This window comes from Acanthisitta chloris, unplaced genomic scaffold (assembly GCF_000695815.1).
Source record: "Acanthisitta chloris isolate BGI_N310 unplaced genomic scaffold, ASM69581v1 scaffold2571, whole genome shotgun sequence".
Lineage (NCBI taxonomy): Eukaryota > Metazoa > Chordata > Aves > Passeriformes > Acanthisittidae > Acanthisitta > Acanthisitta chloris.
The window spans coordinates 37,240-53,647 of NW_008657568.1; the positions used below are offsets into that span (position 1 = coordinate 37,240).

Genomic DNA, 16,408 nt, shown 5'->3' on the forward strand with positions numbered 1-16,408 from the left:
CTAATTTAGAAACGTGTTCAACCTGAAGCACAACATGTATACCTTGTACAATTATATATGAGAAACCTAATGCACTGTAGGGCAGAATTATAAATCCCTACGACCAGTTAATACAAGGTAGAATAGCACCAAATAGGATTTTTTTGTCCATTTTGTTTCTCAGTTTTCAGGAGGAAAAGTCCTCTGTCTTTCACAATGTGACTCAAGGGAAACGTGTTCAACCTGAAGCACAACATGTATACCTTGTACAATTATATATGAGAAACCTAATGCACTGTAGGGCAGAATTATAAATCCCTACGACCAGTTAATACAAGGTAGAATAGCACCAAATAGGATTTTTTTGTCCATTTTGTTTCTCAGTTTTCAGGAGGAAAAGTCCTCTGTCTTTCACAATGTGACTCAAGGATGACCCTTAGAAGTCACAAGTTGAGTTGAGACCAGATAACATCTACTTATTTAAGACCAATGATATAAGTTGCAACTTGGAGTGTTGCTCTCAACTACTTTCAGATTTAATTAGAGGACTCTGTGTGCTAAGAAGTTAAGGACAATAAAAGCACTTAAACTTCTGATAAAAATCAGAAGCTGATGATCCTAAATCTCTCTTGAAACACACCCTTCCTTGGGGGTGTAAATATCCAAGAAATAAGACAAGAAACTTGCAGAACAAAGCCCTTAAGATGTAGCATGAGAAAGGCAAACAGATCAAATTTTCTAAGGCTAACCAAAGATTCAGCATGTGTGAAAAAGCAAGAATGCAATAATGAACATGGGGGGTTAGTAGAAACCTGAAAAAATAAACCATACTACTTCATAGTCATGCAGATGTGTCTTTTGAGACAATCATTGCCATTTACAGACAATCCAGCGCATGCAAAGTCTCTTTTATTGTGCAGTAAATACACATAAGAAAAAAGTTGAGGGAGTGCAATACAATTTCGAACATATCCATTGCATTTGCTTTCAAACTGTCTTTATGATTTTTTAAACAATTTAGAAAATATTAAGTCTGAACTGACTCCAACAAAACTGATACAGAATTTGCAGTTATTTAGTACTCGACACCAGCTTTCACATTCTGCTGTACTTACTCAGAAGCAGCATTTTTAATTGCACCATTGAAATACATCAGGAAGGTTCCTCTCATGAGCCTAAGTGAGATAAACCCTTGTGCTTATTTGGCAGACAGACGTGTGGGGTGCATATAAAACCAGCTACGCTGCATAACCATTGAGTAGAAGTAAAATACTTTATGCAAGTTTATTTGAAGGATGAGATTTGTCTTGCACCATCCGAACGACAAATGATCTTACATAATCACAATTCTGAATGCACAGGAGTCCACATGACAGGATGCTTTCAACAAACCATATGCAGAATGCTATTGTGCTACCACGTTAACCTCTATATGGTTCTAACATACAATATGCACTTAACGGACAGACTATTTCTCTATCAACACAGATCTAAGTTGGTGCATCGGGAGATGGAATTATCAGTTCTTGAATTCTACCATGAAATTTCATGCAAATAAAATTACTAGAGTTTTTTTTTTTTAGAGATTTGGGAGATTATTTCCAAATCTCAACAAAAAACTATTGCAAGTAAGTTCGGTGATTTGCAGTCACTGGAGAGAGCTCCACATAAAGACTCATGGTAAGGTCTGTAACTGTACACGGAATGTTCTACACAGTATCATTGGAGAAGTAGACTTAAACAAGTGAAAAGGAAAATGCACAAGCAAACCAAAAGGAAAGCAAATCAACACCAATATAGTGAGCATGCTATAGTAGCTTAACACCATCCAGAAACTGCTGGTAGGGTAAAGTAAAAAAAAAATCAAATAAAACAAATCAAATCCCAAAAAATGTAGATACACAGAAGATGCACCAAGGAACAGAAAAAGAACAAGTCTTTGAAGTATAACAAAAATTAGACACATGCATAGAAATGAGGATTTGCGTTGTGATAGTAAGATACCAGTCTGAGGCCTAATTTACCTTCACTGTCTGACATGGCATGCTGGAAGTCATCCATGATGAAGGCTATATCTCGATCATAGCCTCGAGTCCGTGACTCCTCCCTCATATGCTGCTGCACCTCAGGTAATGAATGGCTCGATCCAAACTGGTCCCTGGTATCTGCAGATATTGGTGGCAAGGGTCCAGCTGCTGCTCTTGCCATCCCCATTGGCTGCCCAACAGGACTTAGTGGGCTCTCCTCCTCTGAGTTCTGCGCTACTATTGGGATCCTTCCCCTGCTTTGGCTAATAGGTAGACTGGTGGGTTTAGTTCTTCCAGAAGGTGCTGCATGGCTAAAGGAAACATCTAAGGGTTCAGCTTCTTGGGCTTTCAGTCTTAAAGAAGAACTGGAAGAATCCCTTTTCAATGACAAATCGAGCCCATACACTGAGGAGGGTCTCGATGAGGGCCTAGATCTACTACCACTGCTATAAGACTTGTCTGCTTCATCTTGTAGTGTGGATCTCATTGTTGGACCTAGTGCAGTCCCAAGGCCTGCTCCAATGGATGACGTCAGTGGTGGCCCCATGTATTTCTGTTGGTCACTGATGTTTTTCCTAAGGCCATAAGTGATATCATCCTGAAGAAGCCTTGCCCTAGTAGTAATTCCCCCAAGTGTTGAAGTGCTAGAAGTCATATAGCTTGAATAGTCAGGCTCAAGGTCTCTGCTTTCTTGGATAGGTGAAAACTTTGTTAGTTTGGGGTCTATCAAAGCTTTCTTGTGTTTTGACTGCTTCTGGTAAAGGAGGGCTGCTGGAAGCTGCTTAGCAGCCTGTTTCTCAAGAGTAAGCCTACCTATGCTATATTTCTCAGATTTTGGGAAATGCCTGTAGCTGCCCTCTCCATGGTAATACTGGGACAGGCCAGCCAGATGATCAAGACTCTCTGCACCTCTACGGAACTCTTGCTTTATCTGGTGTTTCAGAAGTTTGAGCTCATAAGGGTCTTCCATTGGGTCTTCATCAGCTTTAACATAGGAATGTAACCTAGAGGAAGTCTGCAGTGGTGCTAGGAAGTCTGACACTTCTTGTGCTCTCCTGGCCTCTGTTGTGCGAAGCAGTCGATCTGTTTTGGTCAGATCTTTCTCATGGAGGCTAAAACTGGAACCAAGCGCTCCTGTTCCTTTAGTAAGTTCCCCTATGTCATCAATCAGCACATAATTTCGGGGTGTATGGTGGTGGTCTATATCTGCATAGAATGAATCTGCAGATATGCTGGATATAGGGCTGCTTGCTATGCTGCTTCTCTCATCTAGTCCTATCCTTAAGTCCAAGGTGGAGTATTTACTGCCCAGCTGGGAAACTGCATAACTATTGTCAGTTGAGACTGGTGCTATCATGAGAGGCTGATTGCGAATTACATCATAGTTTGTTGTTATCTTAGGCTCCAAATACAATGTGGTTTGTCTTGGCTTTGGCTGTATCACCATCATCTGTGATGGGAGTTGGTATGATGGCTGTTGAGATGGTGGAGGTTGAGCCTGCGCAGTAAAGGACATGGTAGCTCCTGTTTGGAAAGCTGTCTGGGTCTGATAGGGTGAAACCTGCTGGTGATACAAAGGCTGCTGTTGCTGGTAATGTGATTGCTGTGTGAACTGAGTTGGTGCTTGAGTTGGCAGGGCAGGAGATGAATACTGATACTGAGCATATGGGCTTGTAGCAGGGGCAAACTGTGTTTCTGGCTGGGTTTGTGGTGGCATAAACTGGTTAAATTCTGTCTGGGGTGCAGTACGTGGTCTTTCCAAGCCATGCTGAGTTTCTATTCTGGTTGACCTGGTATTATTAACTTCACTGTCTGACATATAATCACGTTCTTCTGCTACTCCTTGGAGATAAGCACGCTCTCTCTTTTCTCTTTCTTTTAGTAAGGCTTCTTTCCTCCTATTAATGCCCATTTCCAAGTATCTCAGCTTGGCATCTATTTCTTTTTCCTCCTCATCTAGCTCTGCTTGCTTCTTCCTAAGCTTGGCTGATTCACGTTCAACCAGATCCAATTCCCTGTCTATATCCTGAAGAATTTTTGCTCTGGCCATAGTAGTGGTCCTACAAATCCTTCTCCGTGAAACTGATCCCACAGAAGTATATGGGGACTGAGTTCCTGCTGTTGCTTCCTCTGGAGGTGGGTTGGGCAGAGTCCTCTTCACCTTCTTTTGACTGCCTGATGGAGTTATGCTTGAACCTTTGGTCTGCAATAGAAGAAACAAGACTGGATCACTATGAGGCAAATTAATCACAAGTTGTTAAAATTTTTTTCATGATAGGGCTTTATATCTTAATCACATATTTTCCCTAAGAAGGAGGAAAGCTTGTGGTATCTGTGAATAAGCAGCAGAAAATGGCATGAAAAAAGTGCTGTCAGTCTGCTAAAGGTTGGGAAGATGAGCAATCTGATGCAAAAACAAGGGTGACACTCACTAGGACTTTGTTTATCTTAACACTGAAAAATCTACCATATATTATTGACACTGAATTGACTGCAATTAAAAGTTTGAAGGGTTTGGTTTGTTGTTTCTAAAGTTCTTTCTCTATGCTTATTCATAAATATATTCAATGCATGTGTGTGAGGGAAGGGGATTATATATATATATATATACACCTTTCTTTATATAACATTTAATAGGGAAAATATCTGTATAATTATAAATGTACATATATACATATTTATATCTAAGTATATGTATAATCTGCACAGTCAAGGAGAAGACTCTGAGCCAGACACTGAGTGCATATTAAGCAGCTATAACATTTACTGAAATTCAGACTTTCTGGTGTCAACTCATTTGGTACAACAAGTAGTTCTTAGATGATCTTGCAATTTTTGTCTCAACTCTACTACTAAATATATATCTTTTTCAGGGTAGACTCTTGTGCTTTCCAAAACTGGCATGAGCTTTCTTTAGTTCACTTGAGACTTTAGTAAATGAAATTTGTTTCAGGTCAATAGGTACAGTTTAAAACTTAAAATAAGTTAAGCAGTATAAAATTACAGGAGTTTAGTTCCATCCAGATGTCCAGATTTCCCCACAGTTGATGGTAGAAAAGTGATTCATCCTGATCTAGAACTAGAATTCAATTAAAAAAATGTTTTCCCTGTTAGGGTGTTCCCTAGAACTAGAATTCAATTCAAAAAAATGTTTTCCTTGTTAGGGTGTTCAGGCACTGGAACAGATTACTTAGGAAGGTGGTGCAGTCACCATCCCTGGAGGTGTTTCAGAGGTGTCTGATGTGGCACTGGAGGATCTGGGTTAGGGTTTGGGGGTTCCAGCAGTGACAGGTTCATGGTTGAACTTGAAGATCTTAGAGGTCTCCTCCAACCTTGATGATTCTATGATTCTATGAACTATCTACCTTAGGATGACGAGTCATTTTTTGGAGGTGTTCACCTCTCTACATCAAGTAGAAAAGTAGACAGTGCAACTAGTTAGATGCAATTTAATTTGCACCCTAAATTGTAGTGTTTCTGAAAAGTTCCTTTTAGTTTTGAAGCAAGTTTAGGCTCCCACACAATGCGGATGCATTAAGAAGTAGGACCTGAAAGATTTTGAAATTGTATCCCCTTTCCCTAATAGCTTCTTTCCAATTTGACCTTAGTAAAGGAAAATTGAATGATCTATATCAGCTCATCCATTACAGAACACAGACATTAATAGCAAATATGGAAACATTTCAGCCCAGTTTAATAAGGGAAGCAAAAAGAAAATTAACCAACTGGACTATTCCACCTCTGCAGGCCAGGACAGCACTTCTGCAAGCATTAACTGTTGCTAATTAAAAATGGAATTACTTTTGAAAGAAATGTTACTTCACTCAATAAGAAGTCAATAAGATAACTTTTAATTAGGAGATTATAAATCACTATTTTCTCTGTTTATTCTAATATAGCATCAACAAACCATAAAAGTTTTTTAAAATCCCCTTTTGCTGCTCATCTGTTACTAGACCTTAGCCAATTACAGTAATCAACACATCCTTTGCTATGGATCTTGAAAGAAACATTCACTACCTTTTCCAGTGCAGTTTAAGCTCTTTCATTCTCTTCACTAACTTTTGCATGTTGCAAATTTCAATTAAAGCAACTTAATTTGTTCACCTTCCCGTGCCCATTTCCCAAACCCATGTTGTGCCAACAAATCAAAGGAACTCATTTTCTCCTGCTCACTCTGTACTTATAATCAAAGGCAAATTAATCATCTACAGTAGGTCTAGTTGGCTAATCACTTATATTGCAAAATCAGTGGAATATCAGTGTTATTTCCCCCCTCCCAAACTGAAATAGGAATCACAGATGGTGAAGCAGCCACAGATGGTCACTGGTATTGTGAAGAGCTATTAATAACACAGTTTTTAAAGGGTCTGTGATGCTTTATGGAATTATATTCAGATGATAACTAAGTTGCTGATGAAGAAGCCCCAGTGTCAGATTACTATGCTTTTTATATCTTGTTTTTATATGTCTGTCGATATATAAAGAAACATAGACTAACAGACACTACAGGAAGATGTGTCACTTACTATTGGAAAAGTATTGATGAGCTCTAGATCTCAGTTTTTATCCTCACAAAAGGCAAGGCATAATTACTTTCCCATGATATTTATCTTGGGGCAAGAAGAAGCAAATATATATTTAGCACTGTGATAAGATGTGTTGCTTTTCATTCTTCCTGGATATTTTCATCATCACTTATGTTAGCATGTTACCTGGGAACTGTGTTAGCACATTGAAGGAAGTTCAACTGAAGTATTTTGTCAGGCAACTTTAAAGTAGTTGCTAACTTTAGCTTTTGCATTTCCTCTGAATTTTTTAAATAGCATAGGGGGAAAAAAAAAGACAAGCTGAGGCTGAGCTTTGCCAAATTCTAATCTTTTCATCAAAAAGAATTGGGAGTGGAAAGGAGCAATGGTGCTGTCTAGTTCTATCCCTATGGTTTTGGTGCTTTATAATGTTATGCTTATTTTATATTTGAAGTCCCTAAAAGAAAGATGGGGCAGAAACTTTCCTGAGACTACTCTGGAGGCAAATAAACCTATCAAATACAGGCAGGCATTCTTAGACCTTAAAATCACTGCTTAAAGGTTAAGTTAGATGTCAGACATGCGACCTTAGCAAGCTCTGACTGAATAAGCAATGAAGTTTTCTACCATATTTTATCACATTTTCCATCTCCTTAATTCTAATCAGTTTACTTCTAGCTATCACCCTCACTGATTTTTAAAAAACATTCTGTGTTTAGCAAATTATCACTCTAAACGTTGTCTGTAAACCTCAAGAACTCAAACTAAATAATTCTGTTTCTTGTTTCACCACGACATCCATATAAACATTATTACTCCCTTGCTGAGCCTTGTATAATTTCACACTGCTCTAGGATATCCCTTCAGGATGGACTTAATGATAATCAGAGCTGATGCTGAGGTAAAGTTGACCTTATTAAAATAAGTCCAAAGCTTGTGCTTGAGATGAAGCTACAGAGATGTTCTCCCCAATATTACAAACTGAAGAACCAAGGACCAATCTTCCCCATTTTTAAGCTTAATAATGTTTTGAAATAAAGATAGGAGAAAGACATCTCAGACCTGCAATTTGGTGACAAGATAACATCACAGTGAGGAAGACAAAACATTGAGCTGTAGGTTGCATGCAGACAGATTTAGCAAAACCTTCCTTTTCTGCCTTGCCAATACCCATTAGTCTTGACGTGTGTTATCTTGTGAGTTTTAATTATAGAGGTCACCCAGACAAAGGCTTGTGAGCCCTGGTAAATTGTGTGCTGACTTTGGAGTGATTCCTTTGAGATGACCATCCTATTCCTTGTGACTCTTTGTTAAAATACTTTTTCCTGCCTTATTTTATCTCCTCCAATTTGTTGACAAGGCCAGCAAGACTCTGACTCACTACAAGAATCAGGCAAGTACTAGGAAATGCTCCTATGTTCTGCTGCTTGTTATCTGTTTGAAAGACATAGTTTAATGACTGAATGGCACTGAATGGCACAGGATATCTGTGATGAATTTCTACCTCTAAACACTGTGTTTGATTCTAGTTACTTAATCTTTTCAGCCTCTTTTCAAATGAATTTTGAGTAGGATATGCTGCTGTTCTTGCATCCACCTCACTCTCCATTCATTAGCCATGCTTGGGTACAACACAAACAAACATAAGCTTCTTCTTCTGCCCTCTTTGGAGTTGACAAAACAGATCTGCATGTATAGATTTATTTATTTATTATAGTAGGGACAAGTCCTGCAAATAATGTATACAATATGTATATATATATGCATAAACCAATTACAACTGTAATGACAACATCCTTATTAGTTTGCCACCACTAGATAGTCTGTGATCTATCTGAGTTGGGATTGTTCAGCCTGGAGAAGAGGAGGCTCAGGGGAGACCTTCTCACCCTCTGCAACTCCCTGACAGGAGGTTGGAGTCAGGTGAGGGTTGGTCTCTTCTCCCAGGCAACCAGCAGCAGGACAAGAGGGCACAGACTCAAGCTCTGCCAGGGGAGGGTTAGGTTGGAGATTAGGAAGAGATTTTTTCCAGAGAGAGTGCTCAGGCATTGGAATGTGCTGCCCAGGGAGGTGGTGGATTCCCCATCCCTGGAAGTTTTCAAGCTGAGACTGGATGTGGCACTTAGTGCCATGGGCTAGTGACCATGGTAGGGTTGGACTTGATGATCTTGGAGGTCTTTTCCAACCCAGCTGATTCTATGATTCTATGATATAGACACAGTGATGTCATACCACAGTCTGTGATGCTATGAAAAAGCAAAGGTAAAGTCATAGCTGAAGCAACTTCTCTGTTACAACCTCCTGAAGACTCAACAGCATGGTGTGAATCTTCTTCTATACTGTAGAGGAACAAAAACTCAACCTCTGCAGGGCAAGTTTTCCTGAAGCATTTGATGCTGATTTGCAACAGACTTGAAAAGTCAGCAATGAGTTGGCTACACCCTGATTTTTCTGTTATCAGAAAAACAACACAAATAATGCTTTTCATCTTCAAACAAAGACTATGCAGTCAGTAAGCTAGCTCAGAAAACTCATAACCAGCATCAGATTGAGAGATGCATGCTGATGTGTTAAATGAAATTACTGTGAATAACCTGTTTGCATCTGGTAAGGTAGTGGAGGGACAGAAATTACTCTCCTATCCAGAAAAGAGATCACTTTAGGTGGGGCGCAATACAGGTCACTAAGGCAGTGATGGAGTGGAAGATGAAGCCTCTGCTGTAGCTCTCTGTGTTCCAGCTCTCACATCTTGGATTTTTCATGTTAAAAAACCTTCCCAAGTTTTTCCCAACCCTTCCCAACCTTTCCCAACCCCTCAAAAGCCCCAAAACACAGAGTAAAAATTCCAAGTGTAATGAAGCTGTTCTACTTATAAAGGGTTGGAATGTGCTACTCAATATGACATCAAGTTCTCTTCATTATTAGAAATATATCAGAAAGAACAGCTAGAAATTTTGGAAATTCATTATTTTAAGCATTTAATTTACTTCAAAGAAGCTATGAAAATCTATTCATCATTCACTAAGGATCTCTCAGTAACGTAACACTATGTTAAAAGTTGATTTAAAATGAAACCTAATTCCTAAAGGTGCTAACATAATACACTACTATCAGATTACTTCACTGTAAGTAAGGAATCCTTAACTGCATCTTCTTGTAGAATGCAGACATAGGTACAGAACAATATTTTGTAGCTTGTCCTGCACAAACAAACAGTTTCTCACTTAAGTTTTTATGGACTCTTCTGGACTTAATATCTATTACGTGGTAACCACTGACTAATGGGGACCAACTTTGTTAATCCTTGGTAACTGTTGTGTTTTAATATTAGAGTAAGAATATTGAGAAACTTCTCTCCACTGGCTAAGGGTGACATAGGGTCACTTCTATGGCATGAAGAACCACAGAGTGTGGGAACCCCACACTGAAGCCAAGCATGAGCTCGAGTGTTGTTCATCAGAAAGGGACTTGGCAGTGCTGGTGACAGTGGCTCAATATGAGCCAACAGTGTGCACAGGTGGCCAAGAAGGCCAAGGGCATCTTGGCCTGGCTCAAGAATAGTGTGGCAGCAGCACTAGGGCAGTGCTCATCCCCCTGGACTGGGCACTGGGGAGGTCACAGCTCAGTGCTGTGCTCAGTTTTGGGCCCTTCAATTTAAAAAGGCCATTGAGGCACTGGAGCAAGTCCAGCCAAGGGCAACGAGAGCAGAAAAGGTCTAGAAAATATACTGTATGAGGAAAAGCTGAAGGAATTGGGTTTGTCTATCCTTGAGAAGAGGCAGCTCAGGTGTGACCTTGTGGCTGTCTACAACTCCCTACCAGGGTTGGAGAGAGGTGGGGGATGTCTCTCCTGCCATGCCTGCAGGGAGAGGACTAGAGGGAATGGCCTTGAGCTGAGACAGGGGAAAGTCAGATTGGATATTAGGAAAAATGTTTTCTTGTGAGGGTGTTGAGGCACTGGGATATTGCCCAGGGAGGTTGTGGAGTCACCATCCTGGGAGTTTTTAAGAAGTATCTGGATCTGACACTGGAGGATATGGTTTAGGGTTTAGGGGTTTCAGCAGAGTGGCAGGTTAATGGTTGGACTCTATGATTTAAGAGGTCTCCTCCAACCTTGATGGTTCTATGATTCTAAGAGGTAAAGACAAGCAGATGAGTTGTGCATGGTAAGCAAAATATATTAAAATATTTTTAGAAAAGCTGGTCTCATCAGCAGTGCTGAGAATGGAGCAATACACACTCTGAACAAATCCTAACCATGAGCAAAACCTTATCATCCAAGCTGTACTGCCTTGGCTTGTGTGCCACTGATGGCAGGGGGATTGGAAGATTAGTTTGATGAGCTGAATTTGGCCTGGTGTATGGGAGTAAAATACCCTGCTTCATGAGCTATCTACTAGAGCTTTCCTTTAATGTAACTCTTGTCTTTGTCTTTTCTGCAAGTATGTTGCTCTGGGGACTGAGCAGTCATGCAGAAAACCAGTTTCTAAACCACTACACAGAGGCACGGAGATGCCTGTCAGTCTGATTTCTTTCTCTCTCCATTTTTTTCTTCCCTTACTCCTTTGGAGGCCTGTAAAGATAAACTTCTGCTAACCAACATAAAATTTTTAGAAATATTCTATTCCAAAACAATAAGGATTTTTCAGAGGTTTTTTGCTTTCCTTCGTGTCAGCCAGAGACACTCATTCCTCAGATGAGCACTTCTGTACTTTCTGTCCTCTTGCTCCTTTCATTTTCTATGTGGAATTGTTTGAAATTGCCATTTTCACTTCAAATGCAGGGGGAATAGCACAGTGCACTCCCTAACAGCTGATGTGACATGAGGTACCAACTCCATTCCTCAGTGAAACACATAAAAGGCTCTATGCTTCTTTTGATCTTGAGGGGAGAAAGGAGAAAGTCAAAAGAAATTTGATATGCAAACTACAAACAGATGTGGTCCTTACACAGTGATTTTCAAAGGGATCAGAATCTACATTTCATCTACTTCATGAGAGCAGACATAATACTTGTTGCCAGTTGTTTGCACTGCAGACGTAGTTTTCACAGACTAACTGGTTTGGGATTCACTTGGAACAGGACTGCGAAGACATAGTTTTCACAGACTAACCGGTTTGGGATTCACTTGGAACAGGACTGGCAACTTTTGCCTGTAAGGGAAATGGGGCAATTCTCTCTTCAATTTCGAAATTTATTTAGCCTGCAGAAAATGATTAGAAGTTCTGTTATGTGGATGAACAACTTGATGCCTGTGCTAGGTTAAGATATAGACATTGTTTGCACATGATGATCCCTGTCTCCAGCATAGTCTGGTTTTAGATTTAACTAGTTAATAACTCAGAATTTTTCTAGTAAGTTCTGATACAGAGGCAATGTGATTCTGCCATTGGTTATTGAGATACAGATTTGATGTCGGGAATTTTTTTCTCTGTTAGGGTGTTGAGGCCCTGGGATATTGCCCAGGGAGGTGGTGCAGTCACCATCCCTGGAGGTGTTTCAGAGGTGTCTGATGTGGCACTGCAGGATCTGGGTTAGGGTTTGGGGGTTCCAGCAGTGACAGGTTAATGGTTGGACTTGATGATCTTAGAAATCTCCTTCAGCCTTGATGGTTCTATGATTCTATGAAGTGAAAACAGCTATATTAAAGAATATTGTATCAAAATATTAACTGTTAGCTTTGGGATTTGTTGTTCACAAAGCTGTTTAGGGCAGTAGAGAAAGACATCAGTCACGTTTATCTTCAAATAACAAAATCCTTGGAATAAGTCTTTCTGCATGTAATGAAATAGCTTTAGCATGGGCTCATTCCCTCACAGTCATCAATAATACGCTGTTTCTCATCATGTAACACACAAATCATTATAAGTCATTCCCCTCAGCCAGAATAATAAATTTTACTTGAAACTCAGATCTCATCTATGGAAAATTTTACTGGACTAGAATACATATTTTCCCAGTCAATAAGAACATACTTTAAATTCTCTTCCTTTGCAATCTAACTGAGAATCCTGGCCAGAAAACCCTGGTGAGAAAAATCCAGAACAGTTTACACTTATCAGTATGTTATGCATAGCCTGAACTACCATCATCTGTTTTCAACTGATATCAGGCTACTTTGCAAACTTTCATTAAAAAAAAACCAACAAAGCAATCAACGCTAAAACCCAAACTGCCACTGGAAGAAAGGAAATACTCATCTTGTTAACAACAAAGCAATCAACACTAAAACCCAAACTGCCTCTGGAAGAAAGGAAATACTCATCTTGTTTTACAGAAGAAACAAGAATAAAACAAAGACAAAAGGTGTGAGAAAATCTTGGCTTTTTCTGCCTCTCCTCCACCACTGACTTCCTCCAAAGAATGGCAGCTGACGAGACTCCACATGCTGTGCCACAGCCCTTGTTTATTCACAAGAGTGAGGATTCATCTGCCCAAGTGCAGGCATAATGTGCAGAGTTAATCTGAGCTAGTCCTCCACACTGCTGAACTGAAAGAAAGTGCAATTTTTCTTCACCTCATTTCATAATCACACCTGTTTCTCTTACCGACTGGAAACAGCCACGTGTAACGCAGATGTCACCTCTAAGTGTCTCAAGACAGAGAAGGTCAGTCCCAATCCCTTCAACTACAGCAGAGCAGCTTCAATTCCTGCTCATGGCTCCTCATGCAAGATCTGTTTTGTAGCAGAGTGTTAATCCTTTCCTTTGTGCAGGAGTCTCACCACCTCTGCAGTTCTTCAGAAACGATACCCCAGCAGTCAAAAGGCTCTGGGTTTGGCTCAGTTTGATTGCTCAGGCAGTATTTTATTTTATTCTGTGCTCATGATGCTTTACTTCCCTGGTCTAAGATTAAAGGTGGCAGAGTGAGTAGAGCCCTGATTAATCACCTTCTCTAAAATGTGGTTCATGCTGGGGAACAATGGCCATGCAGCTGCTGCTGTAAGGCACAGATTAGACAAACTCACCAAGTGTCTGCCTGTGTAATTCAGGCCTTTTTAGACCCATCACAGCTAAGCCTTCTTTTTGTCTTTTCTGCTCAGCCCTGGCTTCATCTACACTGCTGTACACCTGCAGAATGGCCTGCATCAAATTTCTTCCCCCTCTTTCCAAATGTGTCTTAAAATTTACCAATGCAACACGTTCTGTTGTAGAAAAAGATCCTTCTTATTCTGCTCTGGTGCTATGTAGAGCTCTGTAAGGTTTTTCAAAACCTGTAACGACCAATAGTCCTTCATGGTGGTGTCACAGCTGAAAAAAATCCCAGATGATCTCTAAGGTCCATTCCAACCCCTAAATTCTACTATTCTATGAACTCAGTCTTGATGGGCTCAGCTGTGAATAAACCTGGGAGAAAGTTCTGATTTTTAGAACATCCTCTAACTTTTAGGACCTAATAGAGATAATATTACATCTGATTGTTTTAGCAATTATTTAATATGATTTATATGACTAACACTGAAATCTACATTTCAGGGAAAGAAACTTTCCACTTCTGGATAAATTACATCAGATGACAGCGTTGCAGGCAATGTGATATTTAATCCAACTGTGCAGGGCTGAGGAAGAAGAAAGCAGTAACCTTTAATGAATTTTCTTCCTACTATTTTAATAGCAATTACACTATTTTAGAATCATGACCTTCCTCTTTCCATTTCTACTTATTGTGACAAGCAGGGCAAGAAGGTAGAAATTCAGCAAAGCTTACTTTTAAACACTAATGAAGCTAAAGATAAAGAGAAGGCAGCAGAGAAATCAGAACTTAATGTGAAAGATGTGCCATTTGCAGTTTCTAAACCTACCTATTTAACAGAAAAAGAGGTGAAACAGAACTTAAACAACAGCAATGTTTCAGGACACCACAAAAACACTTTTTTTATGGCTAACCTGGAATCTAGGCTGTATTTTCACTGCAGATAAAAAGCAAAAAAGTTCTTTTCTTCCCCTTCATTTGCAGGTTCCCTATTATTCTTGCTTCAAACTATTCTTTGTCCAGTGCTGCCACAGGTCAAAATAAATCCAAATAAAAAGTAGCTTTTCTTGATTACATGCATAAGGAATATTCCAATCACCCCAAACATGCAGTGCACAGTGAGTCTTACTATAGACACACAGGAAATAATCAGTGAAATATATTCACAAGATAATCCTGCATTTTTGGGTTGGTTCTCTCCTCTGTTGCTTTTATGTGTTTCTACTGCTTTAAAATTTCTAGTGGCACTTACGAGTCTGAAGTTGATCTTACAGAGCAAACCCAGAGTTTACGAAGAAAAGGAAATTAATGAAACCCTGAAATGTATGTAATCATTCAAATGCCAGTTAGAGGAAGGGCTGAAAAATGAGGCCAGACCATGGAAAATGAATGCCTGAGGAATATATCAGTGACATTTTATCTTCACAAAAGATCAGACTTTACAGTCATGTCATTCAGTATTGTTTGGGTCCAGGTATATGAATGGAAAGCCAAATGATTGCTCTGAAGTCTCACATGGGCTGATGCTCACTGTGACCTAGAGCAGCCTAAGGTACAGTGTCATGATATATCTTCTTACAGACATAAAAGGGCAGAATTTATGAGTTGAAAGCAGAACTGTTGGGTGCAGATGGAATGTGTCAAAGATGTGCTCCCAAAGACTGAAAAAGGCAGAAGAGACTACTGCTTTTTAGAAGGTGAGGATTTCAAAAGAAAATTTTGTTGAAGTTAGAAGAGTAAGAAAACAGCATGGCACAAAACAAGAACAGTGAGGGTTTTAGAGTACCATGATAAACAAGACAAGAACACTTACTAGTTAATATTTCATTGGAAAACAAGAGAAAAAGCACAAAAAGGGTATTTCTCATTGCCCACTGCACAAGGCTACCACTGAGAACCTTAGCTAGGCCTATAAAATTCAGGTGGGGATGCACTTCATTATCCCCAAGGTGAGTACCACAGTGGAAAGAGGTCTTGACTTTCCAAACACAGTGAGTCAAAGGGTGGAAAGACATAAAGAAAAGAACCTTTCCATAAATATTACAGAACTGGTAATATTGACAACCCCAAATGTTTGCATTTCATCAAGAAACTTGAAATCCTTTAGTTCTCAGATCTCTCTTCTGAAGGCACAGAAATCATTCTACTCCCTTGCTGTACACAGAGCAGTCAGGAGCCAGAGTGGCTGAATAGTGATGAAGATTATCTCATGAAGTTTTACAAAATGCAGTGCAAGGTCCTATATCTGGTCCATGGCAATCCCATAACATGGGAAGTAAAGAGACATTTTCTAATCTCTGCATTAAAAATCTAGAACACATTCATAAGAGATTTTCTCTCTATAATGAGGGCAGACATTGAGGTGCTAATATCTCTGAATTTATATATCACCTATGCATTACTTGCACCCAAACAAATGCTAGTTTTTATTAGGGAAGGATAATTTCTTAAAACTGCAGTGTGTAAAAAAAAATGGGAAAAAAGAGGACGTTGTAGTGGCACAAAATAACCCCAACAAACGCAGCAATTTCCCAAATTAACCTAATTACAGTGTTTGAGAGCTTAATGGGGGGCACAGACCAGTGTTTCCTGAACTGTACTGTGTATTTCTTTATAAAGCTGCACAGGAAGTGCTTGAAGGAAAGTAATTTGCCTCTGAAGGGAAGCAGCACAGCAGTTTGAGTGTGTCTGCACTTGAGCTAATGAAAACAACTAACTAGAAGAGCAGGACTCAGATGGGAGTTTCCCATTCTCTTCCCACTCTGTTTTATATCCATCCAAAGCATTAAAAATCTCAGCTAGAGAGCCCAATGTACTGTCTAGATGGTCAGGGCTTGAGGGAGAGTGGCTGTTCAATGATGAGAGATGAAGGGAACTGAGCTTGGAAAAAACCATCTGCTTG

General features: G+C 39.7%; 1 protein-coding gene across 1 annotated transcript in view; it reads right to left on the minus strand.

Annotated features, from left to right (window-relative positions):
* Window positions 1-16,408, minus strand: part of PCLO (piccolo presynaptic cytomatrix protein) — a gene marked incomplete at its 5' end in the record, with an annotated part of 72,116 nt that overhangs the window by 29,743 nt on the left and 25,965 nt on the right. Inside the window, one exon of the mRNA XM_009084763.1 lies at window positions 2,004-4,209. Within this exon, the coding sequence (XP_009083011.1) occupies window positions 2,004-4,209 (2,206 nt within the window). The remainder of the gene's footprint in view (window positions 1-2,003; window positions 4,210-16,408) is intronic.